The 15,289-nt window shown below is 34.5% G+C and overlaps 1 protein-coding gene across 1 annotated transcript in view; it reads left to right on the top strand.

Annotated features, from left to right (window-relative positions):
• Positions 1-834: 834 nt before the first annotated feature.
• LOC145678646 (aminopeptidase N-like) overlaps positions 835-15,289 on the top strand; it is a 39,733-nt gene continuing 25,278 nt past the window's right edge. Inside the window, exons 1-3 of the mRNA XM_081749012.1 lie at positions 835-1,017; positions 5,814-5,981; positions 8,789-8,923. Of these exons, the coding sequence (XP_081605138.1) occupies positions 881-1,017; positions 5,814-5,981; positions 8,789-8,923 (440 nt within the window). The 5' untranslated portion in view covers positions 835-880. The remainder of the gene's footprint in view (positions 1,018-5,813; positions 5,982-8,788; positions 8,924-15,289) is intronic.

Raw genomic sequence — 15,289 nt, 5'->3', positions numbered from 1 at the left:
CGTTTCAAAACATCTTTTGTATTTCTTTTATGATGATAAAAGTGAATAATCTTCGGCGCAGTTTATACCAGTATTAACAGTTTATATTATCAACTTGAGGTGTTCTTAAAGCTTTGGTTCACAAGTTTGTTTTTTCTCCACACCATACTACAGATTTGACGGATTTAATTATCATACTCTGCATTTGTTTCAAAGCAGCCGCTATTACCTGATCAAAGACTTCTGTTCGGCACTATACATAATCACTCCCTTATAATATCATATAACTCATTGTTGGCTTAAAGAAGCCTGGCGGCATAGTTCTCCTTGAGAAAGCCACAACATAATTCGAAAAACTGTTGATATACCAACGAGAAAGTCGAGCATATTTTGCCCAGGAATACAAAATCGGCTTTTATACCTACGTGGTTGTAGTTTTAAGTGGGTTTACAGCCAGCACGTGCTGCTGAGAGAACATGTGGAACCTTGCTGGAACCTTGCAAATTTGTCTAACGATTGGGTATGAGTCGTTAGTTAACATCGAACTTCACGAAAGTACATATTTGAAGATATATTTCCAACTGCAATGTTCGAAAAAATCGTTAACTATTTTTTATGTTGCAAAAATATATCACGTAAATTACCAATAATATTTTTTAGATTTTATTATGTTTCAAAGTATTCTCTATTTATGTACTGGATGTGTAAAAGAAAGCACTGTTAACTAATAAACTATAATTTTTCTTTTAATAACTGTGAATCTCACACTGCTAACGGTGATGCACATACTGGTTATAATCCTCAGTTCTTGGAGCGGAATTATTTGTGTTACTTATTTCAGACCTATCTGCTTGGACTGCTTGAAGGTATCTATGAAGACATAGGTTTTGATGAACAACCAATGGAACCCAAAGATAAAACTCTCCGCAGATATCTTCTACTTCCACTTATTAATCATCTTGGAAATGAAGATTCTTCACAGAGATCTCTAGAGGTATTTCGACAGTGGATGACATCAGGAAATCCAGACGAAAATCCGTAAGTAGGTAGTTTAAAACGTAAATTCTAAGACAATCATATGTTTAAAGAATTCATTTACTTTGTACTTTTTATGTAAATTTACTGATTGTTTTGCAGATTGATGTATAAACGACATTTAGAAAACTGATGGTACACTTTAAACATCAAATGGGAACACACAGTATGATGGAAGAGGAAAATAGTTACCTTAAATGTAAAGAATGTAAAGAATGTAATAATATTATTTACATGGGAGAAACAGAGATGAGGTTAGAAAAATATTAAATATAATACACATGTCCTTAGACTCAATAAATAACATAAATGTTAAACATGTGAGTGATACATGGCAAGAAATAGGCTAGGAAAGTGTAGAAGGTGTAGAAAGAGAAAGAAGAAATGTTTTAAGAAACTGAAAAGAAGGACAGCAGATAAGGAGAGAAGAGAGAAAGTTAATAATGTTTTACACAAGTGGACTAACAATTGTTATTCTTTTAGCAAGATATCAAATAAGATAGAAAAAAGTGGACTAAAGGATAGAACATGCAACGTAGTATGGAATATGAGAACAAGATAACGGAAGTGTTTGTGTTGTTTAAAGTTAAGGATTGTAAAAACACTGAAAATTAGTACCTAGTCAAGATTTGTAATTACAACATTTATGACAGTAAAAATTAAATAAAGAATGTAATTCGTTGTTAGACGTGATCTCCTTTGATTACTAAAGTCCACGTAGGCTGTAGCCTTAGATTCTACTTTAACAATGTGTCTGATTAAGCCAATGATATAATTTTAAACACAGATTAGTAATAATAAGAGGTTTGGTCAGATTTGATTTTTGTTCAAGTTATACATAATTATAAAGATAGAAGGGATAGTACTGGGGAAGAGGGACCGTATGTTACGAGTTTGACGTATGTCTGCCAGCCATCTTGTGTAATTTTCACCAAGCAAGACTCACAGTACAGTGGTGAGAAAATTAAAACTTCACACCGTGAATGCAAAATTAAAGCTATTCTGGCTATGAAAGCAACATGAGTACAAAATGTCAAAAAAGTAATGACAGCACATATTCATCCGTTTTAATAGTTGTTGACAAGTTCAAGTTGAAGGGAAAAGTAATAAATGAAGTGAATGGAATGTATGCGTCTATTATGTGGAACAGATGGAAGGATAATGGTTTTTGTAAAGTAAAGATTCGTATCAAGATAATACCAGAGTTGACAGCAGAAATAATATAAACTATTTAGAGATATATTTCAACAATAAGACTAATAGAATGATCTCTTGAAGGAAATTGGTTTCAAACGCCGAGTTACCAGAAAGATGCCTTGGATTAAGAAGGAGAATCGGTGAAAGGGTCCTGTATTTCTCGTGAATGGAAACAGTACAATTCTATGAATATTTGTGCAATAGAGTAATTTAAAGTGATGAGAGTAAATTCAGATTCCAATGTCGGTATGAACGTAATATACAATTTTAAGAGAAGAATCTCTACGCGGACAACGAATCATGTTAATCATAGCACAGTAACAGAACATTCTTATTGATGTTGTCACTATTGTTTAGTCGTAGAGGACTTCATCTCTGTTTAAGAGTTCATTCTGGATTGACACCAGACGTGTGAGATTATAGTGCAGAATATATATCCCTGGATTTTCTCAGCTTTTTGGTTCCTTCTATATTTTGATGGTACCAAACATTTTATAATCATTCACCATCGTGATATAATCCCATATCCTTTAACCTAAAGCATAACCATGGGACACTAAATTGCATCTGCAATTGATTCCCATACGTGGATCGTGTAAATATATTTTTGAGTATCTTTCAGGCGCTAGAATGTTATTTTTATCGCCTTCTCAGAGTAATAACGCCTGATCATATTATCCTGAGATGGATTGGAGGGACTGTCAGGTTTTCTCAAGTTAGCTATTAACACAACAGATAAGCAGAGAGCACTGGTTACTTAATTTTGATACTGATTTGCAATAATTACAAAAAAAAAGAAAGAAAAACGCAAAAGGAATCAAAATGTCACAATTCGAGCACTGGTGTAACATTACTACATAAGAGTGCACGAAGCGTAACTAACAATTCCTTTTAAACCGTCCTCACGCCCAAAATTTACAGTGTGTAAGATCAAAATATCTCATAAGTTTTCAAGAAGGAAAATCTAATAATTTTGTTTATTTATTTTGAGAAGAACACAACAGATAGTACCCAAATTACAGTGTTCATATCCGAGTTACATAGAGTAGCTGTATTGCCTTTGCAAAATCTATCCTAATACCGTGTAGATCCAGAACATTTTTACTTTTACGCAGTTTGTTATACACTGCACTCATCTTCCACGTTGGTGACATTCTATTGAATTTGTTCGAGGTTTCTTACAATGAAAGAAATTTTTATTTCCCGCACGTACTGTATGAGATGAAAGACAGAGACCAAGTTCGTACTCTTTAATTTGTTATTTAGTATTTTGTACAAAAAATCATGTCATTTAACACCCTTCTAAGATTGAGAGACAAGGTGTTAAACATTTCATTAAGCGAAACACTATTCTCATAACTGGGGAATATGCCTGTTCTCTTGTACACTACAAACCTGAGATACAGGGTTTTCATAAAGTCTGGACGGATTTAATTTGCTTATAATTTTCATAAAAATGCTCATAATGAAATCAAATAAAGTGCAAACGGTAGCGGAAGGATTAAATTTTTAGTTGGAAACACTGTTAGATAAGCGGCAACTCTGAACACGTTGAGAGAGGGAGGGCAAGGTCAGTTTCTTACCAAATTCCATCCATTGTTGTTTTCATTGTTGTTTCAATGTTGACTGTTAAAAGTAAGTTGTAAGCTGTATTGGTGTGTGTGTCTTTTAAAGAAATAAATAAATGAAAACATCCTCTGAGAAGACTATTTTTTATCGTATCAAAGATGGCGTCGGTGAAAGAGAAAGCGCAATGTGTTCTGTGGTACGCAGAGCTAAAATCACCAATTCTGGTGTGTCGAAAGTTCACCAAAGAGTTCAAAATGCCGGCACCGACTGAGATTGCAATCCGAAAGTGGCATGCTAAGTTCTTGGAGGCAGGAAGCGTCCTGGACCGTCCTCGAAGTGGGAGGCCGCCAACATCGCCTGCAACAGTGAGGAGGGTAAGAGAAAGCATCATCAACAGCCCACAGAAGTCGATTCCTACACGGCCATGGAACTCGGAATTCCACAGACAACCGTATTTAAGATAGCCAAGAAGACGATCAAGGCCAAAGGTTACAAAATCAAGATAGTCCAGGATCTGCATGATGAAGATTTGGACATCCGGTTCAACTTGTGTGACGCCATGCTCAAGCAGTTGGAACATGGCGACGTTCTCCTTTCAGCCATCAAGTTCTCAGATGAGGCAACCTTCCATGTCTCCGAGAAGGTTAACCGACACAACTGTTGCGTTTGGGGCACGGAAAACCCAAAGGAATTTGAGACACATGAGAGAGATAGCCCTAAAGTGAACGTTTAGTGCGCTGTGTCCTATGATCATCTCATTGGACCGTTCTTTTTTGAAGAGGAGACCGTGGATGGAGATTTGTACCTGGATATGTTGCAGAAATACCTTATTCCGGAACTGGAGGCATGTGGAATCCAGAACGACATCGTGTTCCAACAGGACGAGGCACCCCATCACTATGCAATCAAGGTGAGACAGTTCCTTGACGAGAAATTCCCTAACCGATGGATTGGCGGCGGTGGCCCGACCGCTTGGCCGCCAAGATCACCCGAAATTACCCCCTTGCTTTGGGGTCATGTGAAAACGGAAGTTTATGCAAAGAAGCGAAGTGGTTTGGAGAACTTAAAGGACAAAATCAGGGCTTCTTGGCTGGCATTTCGGATCAAACACGGCGGATCTCTGTGAGTGGATTCCAGCGCCGCCTACGCGAATGCGTGGACGTAAATGGCGCCCAGTTGGAGGTGTGGTGGTGAATGAACTGAGCTGATGCAGATTACAGGTAAAAATTTAATCCTTCCGCTACCGTTTGCACTTTATTTGATTTCAATATGAGCATTTTTATGTAAATTATAAGCGAATTAAATCCGTCCATCTTTATGAAAACCCTGTATTTACTCTGAACTCTTTATATTCTAATATAGCCTTCCTTCGTGTAGGGAGTCCATATAATAGACGTATTCTATTTTTATCTAACAAATGGAAAATATAATTTCAGTAAAGCATTCGACTTATTCAATTTAGTCCCCATTCTGAAAATTAATCTAAGATTCCTGTATACTTCATTTATAATTTGATTTTTATGATGCTGAAACCATAGTTTGCTACATGTATTACGCCCAGATCTTTGGCAGTTTTCTCCCCTTTTGTTTGTTTACCAACTATCGTATATAGAAATTTAAAGACATTCTGCTCCTTAGTAATGGACACAATTTTGTATTTATGTTTAACAAATTGCATTTGCACCACTCATTTGTTCTGTGTAGATCTTCTTGCAAGCTAACACAGTCGTGTGCTGTTATAATTTTTCTATATAATTTTAGATTATCTGCACAGAGTAGAGGTATGTGAGGTCTTAATACAAACAGAAAGGTCATTCAGGAATATTATGAAAAGTATAATCACCCTACTGACTAATTTCTTACATCGAGGGAGCAAATGACTAGTTTTAACTGGGAAGAGTGAAAAAGAAATAATTTTAGGTTAAAGTCTCAAATGTTTTTAAGTTTGAGCCCAATGTTACTAGTTACATAATTTATTTTGGAACTAATGAAATACTTATATGGTCATATTGCATTTTCTCTGTCTGTTGCAGAATTTCTCCAAATTATAGAGAAACCATTTATAAAACAGCGGTTAGAGAAGGAGGAAATGAAGAATGGAATTTTGCATATCAGCTTTACTTAAACGATGAGCAACTCAGTGACTGGGAACTTTGGAATTCCGTATTAGGTTCTTCACGAAACGAAACTCTTTTGTACAGGTCAGTATATACCTTAGTATAAAACACAGTAAATGCATTAATATCTCATCTTTTGACCTGACCTCCTTAAAAGAAGTAACGAAGGTAACTTTTTACCACGTACGTTTCTAATTATAGTTGGACTTTTTGTGATAACCAAGGAAGCCGATTTACATTTCACTACAGCACGTTCTTTGTTGACTAAATTAGTGTCCATATATGCGACCAAAGCGCGTTTCTATTTGCTCCTTGAGTAGAATGTATACCATAATACTTAACTGATTACAACTCAGAATCCTCCTAAGCTTCAGAAGTAGAATACTGCGTTTAATGAAAAGAATAGCTTTATGTACGCTATAGAATAGAATAGAAGTTATCTTAAGGCACGTTACCGATATGTATAGTCATCACTTTATTTTTGTTCGATACTAAAAAAAAACATTCCAATTTTTAAGGTAAATTTAATTTTTCGAACGAAAGTTATTGTGGGACATGCTTTACATTTAGGTGGGCTCCTTGTACGTAATCAAGTTCAGTCCAGAGCAAAAGAGTGACTGATGAACGTCAAATTTGACACTCTGCATGTTTTATACAAATGTAATAAATTTCAGTGCTCTTATTGTATAACATGTCTACTTTAAAAGTTAATGGACTACCAAATAATCGTTGATTGGCTTCAATTTTAAGCAATGAAATAACTTTAGTCTTAAGGAAACTACGTGGAGCATTTTGCTTCAATAGAAACTGTTTTACCAAAGTTGCCATATAATGCTATTCGTAATTTAGATTAGGTAAAATATGATGAAAAATCGATTTGTTTTAACATTACTCCTACCAGTGAACTTACAGTTGAGGTTGAATTCACTTATGATAACCTCACTATTCTTGAGTGAATTCAAGCAGAAAAATTACATTGCTATAGAATATACTACTCATATGATGCAAGCATACAATTTTAGACTGACGTTATGTTGATACGTCTTACCACTTTTCTACTCAACTGGTTTTATAATATCAGTATGTTAATTTGAACTAAAGTAGCTTAGATAAGTTTCCAATCATAAGTTAAAAATTGAATGTAGTTTAAATTTACTGATGGGAAATAAATTTAAAGGTACTTATTACGTAGATATCATTATTCACATGGAGAATTTGTAGTTAACCTGTGTGAGGATTTTGTTTTTGAAGTTCCATATTACAATAATCTCTAAACATTCCGCAACCTTCATCGGATTGAAAATAATTTTATAAATCATACGAAAATGGAAAGATAAAAATTGGTGCTGAAGGTACATTTTGAAAGATCTTCAATTTTATGATGAGGTAACACTCCTGTTTTTCCATTAAAAGTAAAATAGGAATTTCAACTTACAATCTTCGAAAGATTATTTGTCGCTTTTTGGCTCAGGATAATATCTTTAAATTAAAGTGCATGCGATTATTCTGTCACGGTTTTGAAAAAAGACTATTAACCTTTTTATAGAATGAAGCAAGACACTCGGAAATATTAATACTATGTACTTTATAGAAAAACGAACAGTTGTTGTTAGGGATAATATCAGTTGTTATCTTTTGAAACGATACAATATATTTTGAAACAATATGTATAATTCAGAACCGGAAATTCTCGCATTTAAGAACGAAAAACAACTTATGAGCAAGTTCTGTAATAGATTATGTCACTCGAATTACACAACCTATTCAAAGGCTGCAAAAAGTGCAATAGTATACCTGAACAATTGCATATTTCAGCAGTCACAAGCTGAACTTCACGGACCCAGTACATCAAAGCATGGATTTTCCAAGCCCAAATATGTGAACACAATCTTAGTGCTTTTTCGCACTTTCGAAGTATACTCGTATATGATTATATACATACTCGTATTTGCCAAGGTATATCATTATATATTTCACATGGAAAGATACTCAAACTTGGGCAAATATATAACTTTGTGAATATTACCTTCTGTACGAAATAAAATACTATCTTAGAAGATAGCTTTATTACTTTGAAAATCATATTTCGAATCATCATCAGTTGGTATAATAAAGTTTCGAGAGTATGATTAAAACATAGTACCACAGATTCAATCAAACATTGTGCGTATTGCCTCGATACAGGCTGATCAGTAATATCAATAAAACCCATTTTAAGTATTAGCATTCAATACCTTTCATAAATTTTGCAGCTTTTCAAAGTCAACTTCCTTCGTACTATAATTATTAAAGTTCAAAGTGTATCAAAATAAACGAAATAGTATGGAATTAAAATTTTTAGAATTTAGTAACTTCTCAATCTAAGTATAAAACAAAGATAATTTTTGTGTCACATTAATTACGTGAGAAACATAATGTGTCCTATTACGTATATTCTATTTTTCAAGATAGAGATGCAGATTAACAGCGTCATTTCAGGTCTTGCTTTGGGTAAGGGATACTAGACTCTCTTATATATAATCTATCTATCTATCTATCTATCTATCTATCTATCTATCTATCTATCTATCTATCTATCTATCTATCTATCTATCTATCTATCTATCTATCTATCTATCTATCTATCTATCTATCTATATATATATTGTATACATACTCTATGTGTTTTTTAATTTATCGACGTAATCGAGTTAACCGTAACATTTAATTGTAGCAAATTTTCGCATGATTTTTCCTAAATATTAGATAATGAAAGTTCACCTTTAGTATATTTCCTTTTCTAATTTAATAATTATGTATTATAAAGGTAAAGATTATCAAATATTAAAAATTACCTTAGAAAATAATATTTAATGTCACATGCCAAGTTTATGTATACCTATTCTTTTCAGCGTTTTGAAACAGTCTATTGTTGATCCGTCCATTATTGATTTTCTTGCATTCTTTTCTGCAATTATTGCCAACGATGATGTACCTGGATTGGCACTTAATTTTATAATTGAGAATATTGATGCAGTTACTGAATCGTAAGTAGGTGATAATCTTAATTTATATGTTCTATCAAAGTACCTTATTAGTCTTGCAAACATCACTTAAAGGCATTCTCTGGGAAAGAATTACGTAATTTCCTGAGGCATATCCGTCTCATTGTAGTGGTCATCATTACGCCAGAATTTAATGTGATTTTATGAAGAATTAAAGAACTGCTACAAAAAAGTATGGGAGTGGAGAGTTGTTAAATGTTTTGGGAAGCAACTTAAATTGGTTAGAAGAAAATGAAAAATAATACATTGTTTTAGTTGTATGTGAATCTGATTACGCATAGAGAAAAGGTAGCCGTTCCTGAGAACATCTCAATATGTTGCAGTTTGTCTTGCAAATTTCTTTTTCACTCTCCACACAGCAAAAGAACCTGGAGTACATATCTTGACTCTTACACCATATTCTAACAATAAAATGCAACCGTTGGATGTGTTCGGACCATTGAAGGCATATTACAATGGTGCTGTGGATACCCGGTTGTTACAAAATCCAGGAGTACTCATGACAGCATGAGTAGTACTTGGGAGTAGCGTTTACACGCGCAGTGATTTCAACTAACATAAGCAGATTTCAGAAAGATCGGAATATTTCCTTGCGATCAAAATGTATTTTCAGACATTCGATCTTTTAGTCTCGATCTTTTAGTAGCCAAATCACACAGAACGACTAGTTAATGCACCTTTCTCAAGCAGCAATACTCCAACTCAAGAGGTAGAAAATATAGATGCAGACCCAAGAGAAAATACTTTTTTCTTTTTTTTTACAAAAGAAACCGTGGTTTTGTGTCACCTGAAGAAGTTCGTGGATATCCCAAAGTTTTACCATGAGAAAAGAAACATCCTCGAACGAAAGGCAGAAGCTGTATCTTAACAGACACTCCGGAAAGTGTTAAACTTCATGAAGAGAAAGCCAGTAATTAGTCCAAACTCAGCGGAAATTCGAAACAGAAACCAAGAAAAGTAAGACGAGCCATCCTGGAGAAAGGTAAGAAAAGCGATAGTTCAAAGTAGAGTGATGATTTTCAGCCAATTGTATTACAAGATTCTTCATATGACGATGTTACGTTAGAGACAGAAACTACTATTAATGATAATTTGGAACAAAATCAGAGAAACTTAACCTGGGAATTAGGTTCTTGTAATATTTCATTTACGGATATATTACGTTGGTCAAATCGTGAAAGAGAAAGACGATGAGGAAATTTTAAGATTTCGTTTTTAAAGAGAAGTGAGAAGATGCATGGAAGTTTCGTCCAACCAAATAAACTAGGTATTTCACCCATACATAATACTTGCGTAGTAAAGGTGCTTCCAAAGCATCTTGTGAAGAATAAATGACTGTCTGCTTATATCAGGTTTCCGGTGGACTTCCAGGGAATTGATATCAGCTAATCTTTTGAAATTTCAGAGTAATGATGTCGATTTAGACTAATATTTTTTCGCGCCATAGTGCATAATTAGGCATATAATTCAATTAACAGAGTCAATGCTGTATTCTCCATTTTTAATAACAAATCGTTTATGTTATTATGTGGTCTATAAATAGTTGAACTACTAGTTTTAAATATCCGGAACTAATAATTCTCTAGACAAGATATCAATTGAGTTGTCTAAAAAGCAGAGCAGTAACTTGTGAGGGCAGGGGGGAAACTGCTCCCCGGTGAAGCCCCCCGTCGCTCGAGGAGGGCCCATTTTAAGGCAAAATTTCCTTAGTCCATATACGATACGAACATGAAATCAAACAGGTTCACTACATTACATGAAGAAAACAGCACACAAAAGGGAAATGAAACAAAAACGAGTTTTGGGCCCATCTCAGTAAAAATGTCTACTATTAGGGACCCTAGGAATGATATTTATTAGTATGGCTTTGAGATTTGTCAATATTGTCCCCTTAATTAATTTGTCATGTATGGAACGGGCACAGAGGCGTACTAAGGACCTCGTAGACCTTGCCGTGCGGGAGTACCCACAGGCTCCTGGGGACCATAAAGAATAAGAAAAAGATGGAAAGAGGGGTCCAAGAATGAAAAAACTACTTTTCCTAGAAAAAAACATTTGCAATCATACTTATTACTGGATTTAATGGAATTCAGCTTAAACGGATTTATGCTGAAAGTTTTAACAATTGATCCTCTGCGTACTACTCTCCCCTATACATATACATAGTCGTCTGAGATTCAATACCACGTAATATTTCAGCAAGGAGAGAGAGAAAAATTGTTTAGAAACTAGCTTTAGCCTCATTATAGGCGGTATTACCTTGCAGGAAACAACAGAGCAATTTATCGTGATATAGGTGCAGTGCTTAACCAGATTGTGCACTATCCTATGCTGATTCCAATGGTATAAGAAACTTAAATTCAACAAAATTGAAGATAAGCGGTGTTGAATCTATATAATTGTATTAATTCTTAAATTTGTGATTTTCTTCGTAGCCTCTCACCATAATAAGACAATACCTACTTCAGAATTATTTGAATTATATTATATGTTATTGTGACATTGTCTTTATTTCTGCATTCCTATGATTGATCATTTTTGTCTGAATGAACTCTTCTGAGTCGAAGAACTATGGACATTGGTCTATAATATTGTGCAATACATTCTTGTCCTAGTATCCCTTATAATAATCGTGTTCACTGGGATAAATAATGATAAGCTTTGTTTTTGTCTAATAACTTGGTAAACCACTAATGAATAAAGAAAAAATTTGATTTCGAAAGAAAGCTAATCCAACTTCTAACTTTAAATAAACAATGGTTTAACTCTGTGAAGAAAAATAGTTTCATCCTTTACCCGAAAGATGGTAAGAGTTTTACTCAATTGAGGGGTGTAGAATTTGGAAACGACAGTTTTAACATGAATGTATCCTCGTCGCCAAAAGTGCCTTTACATCGTCGTGACGGGTATATGACCGCTCAGTACTCCAAGGAAGGAATGGTTGCATAAGAAATTGTCATTAATTTTAAACTGTTCTTATTTTGACTAGGGAAAGAACGTAAGTATAGCGAGCAAAGGCATAGATTTGAAGCATCAGCGTACTGTCATCTCTGAAAAGATTCGAAATTCTCAGTTTTTCAATTTATTGTCTTATATGTTAAGTTAATAAGTACTAACAACTGGCACTAGCGCTTTTCACTCTTCAGAAATTTACTACGACATATTCGCAGTACACTTTTCGAAGTCTAAATGCGTGCATGAATTATTTCATTCGCCTCACTTCCCTTATTGTAGAATGGAAACTAATTACACTAAACGTGAGTATGTTTCGGTATCGTAAAGCAAGAGCCGTAATAAATGTAAATAAGGCTCTTATTAAATAAAACACAGAAATATGTATTCTTTGTATAGTAAAATATAATACAGTAACTAAGCAACATCACAAGCACAAACGCCCGCAAGATTTTTTTTATATGGGGGCAGGAAGACCGATATAGAGTTTTCAATTTATTGCCCTATATATATTAAAAGTCGTAACGTTTATCATTCATAGGGTATATCGTCTTACTTTTGAAAATATCCGCTGTAGCCTATTAGTGAGAACATTTATCTCCAGATATGATGTAGAGAGAAGAGAAGGAAAAAGATATGAAAAGTGGCGTAACTAAATTTACGGCGACCTGGATCATCAATTTACTTATACCCGCCCCTGCCTCAGGCATTTCAGCTGCTGCGTTTTATATATATATATATATATATATATATATATATATATATATATACATATATATATATATATATATATATATATATATATATACGGTTCCATGTCAGAAGGAACATACAAAAGGCGAGGACAGAAAGGCCCGAGTCAAAAGGGGCCCCGAAACAAATTGCCGAGTCAAAAAGTCCCGCGACGAAAGGTCTCCGCGACAAAATGTCCAGAGTCAAATGGGCCCTGCGTCAAATGGATCCGAGTCAAAAGGGTCCCATGACAAAAAGACCGGAGACAAATGCGTCCCGCAAAAGCAGGGCCCGAGTCAAAACGACCAAGCGCCAAATGGGCCCGGCTGAAAAGCCCCCTGTGTCAAATGGACCCGGGTGAAATGGGGCTCCAAACAAAAGGCCCGAGCCAGAAAGCCACGCGGCCAAGTGTACCCGTTATAAAATGACCCTATTTGAACATAGCAGATAATACATAAGATTACGAACACACAGCAGAGAAGATAATACATAAGATTCATTCCCTTTTATGAGCACTTTTTAAGGGGTGAACTCGTTCCCTTTTATGAGCACTTTTCCAACCCCTATTTTAACGTAGCAGATAACACATAAAATTACGAACACATAGAAGAGCAGATAACACATAAGATTACGAACACATAGAAGAGAAGATAACACATAAGACAACGAACACTTACATAGAAGAGAAGAAGACTCCATAACATAGCAAGGGTGTATTCGTTTCAACGTCTATTTGAACATAGTACATATTACGTAAGACTATGTAACATAACAGAGCTAATACAAGAGTATGGCTTATTTTCCAATCCCTATTTTAACATAACAGATACTATGAAACATAGCGAAGATTAAACATAGTTCTTTTAGGGGTGAACTCGTTCCCTTTTATGAGCATATTTTTCAACCCCTATTTTAATTACGAGCACATAGAACAGCAGATAACACATAAGACTCGTTTTCTTTCATGATAACTTTTTCAACCCCTATTTTAACATAGCAGATAATACATAAGATTACGAACACACAGCAGAGCACATAATACATAAGATTCGTTCCACCCCTATTTGAACATTTTATCATAGCAGAGAATACATGGAGATTATGAACACATAGCATAGCAGATAATACATAAGACTACGAAACATAGCAGGGGTGTACTCGTATGATCACTTTTTCAACCCCTATTTCAACATAGCAGATAAAAAAAAACATAACACCACGAAACATAGCATTGATTACATAAAAACATTCGTTCCCAACCACTAATTTAACATAGCAGAAATGACACAAGCATGTCCCCAAATTACTGACCATCGAGAACAGAGGTCAAACTCAAAAACGGAGACACATTTAGTAATAGGTCATCAAAGACCACATGTCTCAAAAGTGTTGATCATCGATGTCAAAGATCAAAATACTTAAGACCTAATAACTCGAAAATAGAGACATATTGAAGTGCTGTATCCACAGTTAGTAATTGGTCATCAACTACTACAAGTTCCAAAATAACGACCATCGAGGTCAAAGGTCAACATGCTTTAAACCTAATAACTCGAAAACGAAGCAACATATTGAGGTGGTGTTTCCACATTTAGTAATTGGTCATCAAAGACCACATGTCCCAAAAGTGTTGACCATCGAGGTCAAAGATCAAAATACTTAAAACAAAATAACTCGAAAATGGAGACATATTGAGGGGCGATTTCCATCGTTAGTAATTGGTAATCAACTACTACAAGTTCCAAAATAATAACCATCGAGGTCAAAGGTCAAAATAATTAAAACCTAATAACTCGAAAACGGAGCCAAATATTGAGATGGCGTTTCCACAGTTAGCAATTGGTCATCGACTGCTACAAGTTCCAAAATAATGACCATCGAGGTCAAAGGTCAAAATACTTAAAACCTAATAACTCGAAAAGGGAGCTAAATATAGAGGTGCTGTTTCCACAGTTAGTAATTGGTAATCAACTACTAGAAGTTTCAAAATAATGACCATCTAGGTCAAAGGTCAATCTCGTAAACATACTGAGATAACGTTTCCTCATTTAGTAAATTTGTGTGATCAATTTTGTACCAAGCAGAAAAAATGTGAAGAAGGAATAAATTTCTGTGGCTTATTTACTTTTGTATTAATGAGAAAGAAATAAAAAAACACAATTTTAAATAGCGCAGAATTTCTGTACCTTTTTTGGATATTCAAATAAACGCAAAAATTAATTTGGATGGAGTATTTATTTCTCGACTAACAAGAAAAGAGCAAAGATATGCCATATTAACTAGCTGAGAATTTTATATCATCTTGTACTATTTAAACAAAACGAAGGGCTAAATTTGAGAAAGCGAACATAGACCATTTTACTCAAATTTGGATGGAGTATTTAGCTTTGTATGAACCAAAAAAATGTGAAGAAGGTTCATTTTAACTAGTTTAATATTTCTGTACAATTTTGTACTACCCAAATAAACGAAAGAATAAATTTGGATAATCTATTTTTATTTTTGTACCAATCAGAAGAAAATCAAAGGGTCATTTTAACTAGCCAAGCAGAAAAAGGAAAGAATTAACACTTTGTACTAATCAAGTAAACAAAGGTATAAATTTGTACTGATCAGAAAAGGAGAAGAAGGATCAGCATTCTATACTTTTTGTGCCATTTATTG

Source organism: Thermobia domestica, chromosome 2 (genome assembly GCF_964235325.1).
Source record: "Thermobia domestica chromosome 2, izTheDome1.hap1.1, whole genome shotgun sequence".
Taxonomy (NCBI): domain Eukaryota; kingdom Metazoa; phylum Arthropoda; class Insecta; order Zygentoma; family Lepismatidae; genus Thermobia; species Thermobia domestica.
The sequence above is the reverse complement of the archived record's forward strand: the minus strand, read 5'-3'. Positions and strand labels throughout refer to the sequence as shown.